Source organism: Haplochromis burtoni, unplaced genomic scaffold (genome assembly GCF_018398535.1).
Source record: "Haplochromis burtoni strain Fernald_Lab_line unplaced genomic scaffold, NCSU_Asbu1 Contig_1857, whole genome shotgun sequence".
NCBI classification, from domain to species: Eukaryota; Metazoa; Chordata; class Actinopteri; order Cichliformes; family Cichlidae; genus Haplochromis; species Haplochromis burtoni.
Window position 1 is genome coordinate 4,646 of NW_024584218.1, and position 6,382 is coordinate 11,027.

The 6,382-nt window shown below is 41.5% G+C and overlaps 1 protein-coding gene across 2 annotated transcripts; it reads right to left on the reverse strand.

Moving 5' to 3' along the window:
* Positions 1-823: 823 nt before the first annotated feature.
* On the reverse strand, positions 824-5,966 carry LOC102309318 (SUB1 regulator of transcription). Of its 2 annotated transcripts, none has more exons than XM_042217358.1 (5): positions 5,833-5,966; positions 3,683-3,755; positions 2,027-2,146; positions 1,665-1,773; positions 824-1,517 (listed from the first exon to the last, which is right to left on the reverse strand). In XM_042217358.1, the coding sequence occupies exons 2-5, from the start codon at positions 3,749-3,751 to the stop codon at positions 1,438-1,440; spliced, it is 378 nt and encodes a 125-aa protein (XP_042073292.1). In that variant the 5' UTR covers positions 3,752-3,755; positions 5,833-5,966; the 3' UTR covers positions 824-1,437. The 2 variants fall into 2 exon arrangements, with proteins under 2 accessions (XP_042073292.1, XP_042073293.1); XM_042217359.1 differs by having other exon boundaries at positions 3,683-3,752; positions 5,833-5,955.
* Positions 5,967-6,382: the final 416 nt, after the last annotated feature.

Consider the following 6,382-nt stretch of genomic DNA (forward strand, 5'->3'; position numbering starts at 1 on the left):
GTTATGTTCTCTGTCGACATAATCACTGCTTCAGTGATGTGGACATCAGGCTGTGGAGCGGACCAATCAGTGACACTGCTCTTCCTTAGCTTAGTTTCACTGTGTTGGCATGTGTTTGACATCACTGCTGAAAAATGAAGCCGTTGCCAATCAACCATCATTGCATTGGCAGTTAATCTGATGATACTTCTACATTCATTATTTCATTAATGATCACATCTCCAACAGCAGACTGAAATGCAGCCTGTTTTTGTTTTACAGATGGTTGTAGACAGTTGAACCTCCTTCCTCACCTCTTCTGTACAAACCAACATGTCAAACCTGGATTCATAACTCCAGACAACCCATACCTCACCCCTTCCATCGGTGTCCCTTCCTCAGCAGCCAGCCTTGCACCCTTGATGAGGCTTCAGTTTAATGTCAGGAGCCTTCTGCCTGTGAAGCTTCTCAGTCAACCAGGAGCTTGGAAAGAAAAGCGTCTGGACTTCTTTTGAAGTTTCCCCTCTCATCTGAGAAGTTTCTTCAGTTCCCTGCTGGACATCTTTCCGTTTCTTAAAGACGTGACTTTCAAATACTGATTTATCTGCTGACAGTTTTTAAACCTACCACTTCGTCTTTTATAATATGGCAAGTTTTCCGATCATCGCCTTGTTGGTGCAAAAACACTATTTCATACCACTCAAACCAGTATGGCATTTTTCACTGATTCAGCTAAAGTAATGGTACAGATGTGTTTTTGTGAATGCCTGTTAGTAACCTAAAGATACCATCTCAAACTGGTTCTTTGCTGAGTTGTTACGTGTAGACACAACAGTGGTCGATCTCAAGGTTGGTGGTTTTTATAGGTCGGTGTTACGCTGCTTAACATAAACAAGATCTTCTGAAAATGGACAGATACAAGGACTGAAGTGAAAATGCAGTAAGTGTCCAAAGAAAAAGATGGCACCCTCAGAAAGCCTGCAGAACTCAAGACCAATTTAAACAATTACAACAAAGTGTGAAACAGGACTGAGACTTGGCTCAAGACTTTTGCACAGCACTGTGAAACACGACAAGCCAGGCTGGGTTTCAGAGATGAGACCTACCAGCTGCACATGAAAAAGAAACACATGAAGAGTTCGATCCACGTGATCAGTTCTGAACACGATCTTACACATTGACTGAAACATTAAGCTAGTCTTTGTTTTTATTCTACAATACAAAAACATGACTGTATTGGTGTACCCTACCCATAACCACATACTCTCCGCCCACACCGTTACTACCATAGCTGAAAAACAAGTTTCACACACACAAACCCAGAATATGCAGACAACTACATATATATAAACTACAAATGAAACAAACCCGTTAGAAAACAATCCCAGGCTTTTTTCTTCTTTTTACAAAAGCCAACATATTCAGTTAGTTCAACAGATTCAACACTGGAAGGAATGCTTATATTCTCTTAATGGCATCATCAATTTCCGAGATTTGGTCCTTCAGTTGGTTCCACTGTTCGGGATTCAAGGAGATACCTAAAGAAAATGAAAACAGCGTTTAAAGCAAAAGACAGTAAAAACATCAATAAGCCAGTCGTAGCGTACTTCTTCAGATAAGCGTGTCCTTCATCTTTACCACTGACCCTAATCATGAAAACACCGCTGCTTCACTCTGGTAACTACCTTTTTTCCCCGGTTTCATCTCTCCATCTTGGTTCATCCAGTACTCTCTGATGTCGATGAGGACTTTACCCTTGAAGTCTCTGACACTGACATACCTCATCTTTCCAATCTGCAAGAAGTAAAGTGACTGTCATGTTTTCATCTTCCTGGGTTTGTTTATCCAAAATATCCTAAAATTATTTTTACTATTCAAAGTTAATTTTCCAAAGGTTTAGAAACATATACATAAGATGCTCATATTTGGGGCTTACATCTAAAAGAAGTCAATAATAAAGGGGGAATAAAAATAATAAAGACAATAATAATAATAAAATATATTTTTTCAACCTCAAAAATCCAAAGCTAGTACACGTGGCACCCACCTGGAACATGTTGTCATCACCGTTACTGCTGCCCTTGGACGAGCCCCCGGGCTTGGAGCTCTCTCCACTCTTTGCTTTCTTGGCTGGCTTCTCCGGGGCACTTGGCTTCTTTCTCTTTGCCTTCAAAACAAATACTTTGAGCAACTTATCACAACTTAGCAGCTCTATTACTGAAAGGCACATTTGATTTATGGTCCAGAAAAGGACAGGAAAACCAGTCATCCAATGTGATGATTTCACTGGGAAGGTTTCAAACGAGGTGATGCCGCACAGACTAAAGTGTCAGCACTCATGAACAGGTCCACCCAGGGCTGTGTGTTTGTTAGCTTATAGCACTGATGCTACAAAGGTTGTTAGTTTTATAGCACAGACCAAAACGCTGTAGCACGGGCATGAAATGTGGTGTTTGTTTTTTTTACCTGTTAAACCCTGAGAGTCATTTCTGGGGCTCCTGCTCCAAAATGAATCGAGTGTTTCTGTACAATTACAAACTCTGTGTAAACGATCTTGGTATTAAACATAAAGTAAACAGTTGTGAGAGTTCATCAGACATGAACATTACAGCAGGTGCTGCAGTGTCAAAGTCACTGAGGATGGAACAGAAAGATAAGATTTTTTTTATTTGCCTAAAAATGCCTAACAAAGACAATACACTGCAGAGAATCATGAACCAACATATGGACGTTATCTATGCTGCAGAGGTGAAACAGGTCAAAGTTAGAGGTTTTAGGTTTTTAAGTGATGACCAGACGTTCTACAATTTGGCACATCTTAGACTCTGTGAGAGTTGGAATTTCTTAGGTATTGAACACAGAAATGATTTAACTTTAATTACATGCCTAAAACAGTTTGTGCTTTCATTGTTTTTGAAGAGTTACCTGCACACATACATAATGTTTTTGCACAGTGAAATCAGTCTCTGCCACCTTAAATTCTCTGGAGCAGTAACTTTGCTTCCCATTTGTTTACATGCTCTTTTATTTGTTTGTTTTAGCCGTTTGGTGGTTGCAGAAATGTTTGTATGAGCTTTTAGCAGAGATCCCAGCGTTTCTGTGGAAACCACACGTGCACGTTTACGTAACAGACCTGGCGTTGCGGTCCATGAAACCGCTGGTAACGGGGGCGTTGGAGTTCAAGACATTTTCATTATCCGTCTTAAATATCTTGCTTCCCATGACATAACGATGGTCTGATCCACTCAGATTTGCTGCTTCTCCGCAGTACTGACTTGCTCCAATCTGCCTGCACATACATCCTGCCAGGGGACTGGCAGCAAACGCAAAGGAACTGCGGGAGTTGCCGTAGAATTGAAGGCTAATTACAAGCTACCATGTCTTAGCAGAAAAACAAAGCAGCTTCCAAAGGTGTTGCATGAGTGCTATGTACGTAAAACACTTTATTGCACAGACACCTGCTTTTCATCGCAGGTGTGACAGCCCTGGGTTTACCCATTCCTAGCTGAGGTTGTCACTTAAGCATCAAGATTTTTACCTTTTTGTCATAAAGGTCAAGAAGTTTACCAACCTAATCTTTTGTATTCATTTAACCACCTGTGCTTTGTGCCTTTGACGACAGTAAAAGTCACATACATTTACTAATGTATGTGACTGCTAATTTCAAAACATAAGACACAACAATCAGAGTTACAGTACAAACCTTTGTCTCCACTTCACTGTCGGAGTCACTTCCAGATGTGGAGGACAGCACTTCCTTTGATTTGGGCATTCTTCTGAAACACAGATTTAAAATATCCAGTATTAATATTTAACTTAAACACCCTGAGGCAACATGGAACGTGTTTTAAAGTGATCTTAAACTATAACAATAACTGAAAACATTTACACAGTGAGCACTAGTGGCTGTTCGATATAACGATATATATAGATGAGATATAAAAACATCTATCGTTTCATTTTACGCTATCTTTGTTTCGTGGTGTCGCAAAATAAACTGTTTACGGCAATATTTTTTCATCGTTTGATGGTCACTGTAGTTATTAATTTCTTAAAGTTCTCTCTTTCTCTTATATTTAATATAACCACACTACGGACGGACAAGCGCCTGTTTTTATGCGTTGTCGTTAGCAACAACGACGGTAACACCATCGCGTGTCCGCTTGTTTATGTTCCACATAAACCTTTCACAATAAAGCTCAAGATCCTGTTGAGACTTTTCAAAATAAACTGAATCACGTGAAAGAGCAGATTATTTACGGATGAGAAGTAAAAAAGAGCCGCCAGGTGCTAAAAAATAAACCTTAGACTCAAACGTTAGAACAGGCTTTTCCCCGCAGCACGCCGTGTAATAAATACTCACAAAGAAAACGGCGGCCGTTACAACTTATGTCTAAAAATGTATACGTTTCATGCATCGGTTAAAACACTCGACTCCAGCTACACGACGCCCAGCTGGAAACACTTCACGCAAGTCGAGCTGCCCGAGATTCACAGAATTTACAGAAAATGTTAAATTTTTGTGATTTATATCGTTATCGGGACAATAGATGTCTTGTATCAGGATATGAGATTTTGGTCATATATCGCACAGCCCTAGTGAGCACACTGAAAACGTTAAAACAAGCTCTGCCTCGCCTTTACAGCCAGTATGGAAATGAAGGACACATGTGACCCAGAATCAATGAAAACGTGCCAGGCTTCAATATACCTGGTCACGCACCACAGTAGTTTAGCCATAAGAGGAGGCTCTTTAGCACACTACAATGTTCTTTGGGAAACACAAAGTCTAACATCCTGTGGGAAAGGAAAACCAATCTAAAAATCCAATCTTCAATTTAAATTGTTCTTTGTAACAAACAAAGAACAGGATCTATGTTTTACATATTTTAAATACGTTTTTTCCCCTGCAGTTGCAATAAGTTGTTGTTTATACTGTGGGTGTGGAAGCTGCCACAGATGAACAGTCATTCCTAATATACTTCATGCGTAAAGTGCAAGCGTAGCATGTGTGCGGTCACAAAAATACAAATCATGCAGATTTCAGCTGAGAATGTTGTTTTCACCCTTTGATCACAACACAACGTGGAGAGCAGAAGACTTGCACTGCACAACTACATGTGAAACCTTTAAGCTGCCAGTGCCTGCTCCTTACTGTAGGGCTGAAGCTTACAAGGCTAACACAAGGCTGCCACCTCCCAGTCTGAACAAAAGCCTCTGCTGGTGTGTTCTCAAAAAGCATGAAGCCAAACGCCGATGTCTATGCGAGTGTTACAGGGACACACGCATGTGTACTGCTGTTGTCCAAATTTCAACCCGAGGCTAGTGTAAATGCTTTCTGTGGCCCTTGAATGCAACCGAAGCATGCACTGAAAACAGCAGCCAGTTTATATTTTAAAGACCGTAATAAGAACTAGAGGATGGTGCCCTCTCACTGTGACGAATATCTGGGTCCAGTTCTTATACTGCGGCTTCATTTGGCCTTCGCACGTAACCTGCAGAGTAACATGAAAGGTTACAGCGGCGCTTGTAGAGCCACAAACGGCATCGACGCACATTTTTGCATTTGCCTTCAGACACTCCGGAAAATCTAGATCAGAATCCAGCCTGCTTATGAAACTGGCCTACGGCCGAGCAGCCGTCTGCACCGGGCTCCTCGGACCCGCTAGCTAACAAGCTAAACGTTATCTGAAGCGCGTGGCCGCAGTTAGCAGAGCAGGCTCACGCGCTGTGTCGCATGCTTCAGCTGCGTCGTGCAGCAGCGTCTATATCGCACCAAACGGCTCCTCTGTACAAACAACAGTCGACAAACACGCGTTTTCAACATTTTCTATTCTAACGGCTCATGCTTACATTATCTGACGGAGCGCCTGGATCTCTTGACAGGAAGCGGAAAGCTAACCGATTTTTCCAACGCGAGAATGTTTTCGAGGGCGCGCATCTTCCTCTTCTTCACTCGGGGTCCTCACTGCAAACTCCTGTAGGGTGAGCGCACAGCGCCGCCTGCTGTACAAAATGCGCCCGTCGTGTATTTTAACCCACGAAAAGCACAAAAGCAGCACCTTCACAGGGACTTCAGTGCACATGCGACCTATTTCCAGTTTCAGCTTCTTGGTTTTGATAAAGAAACCGGACTTTAAACATGACCTTAAAACAAACTGTTCATCAGGATGTTTGGCTGACACAGACAACAGTTTGTTTTAAGATATATTGCTCCACTGATGATCCATTTCTTTTATTTGGCTGTTAGTTTAAATTGAACAAAGACTGTTTGGACCAGCACCCTTTCTGCCCCCCCTAAAGGTGACCATGAATGGAATTTTTAAAAAGGATACACAAAGTTTCTTGTCATTAAAAAACAAAACAACACAAATTTAATAAATAATCTGGAGAATTTAGGGGC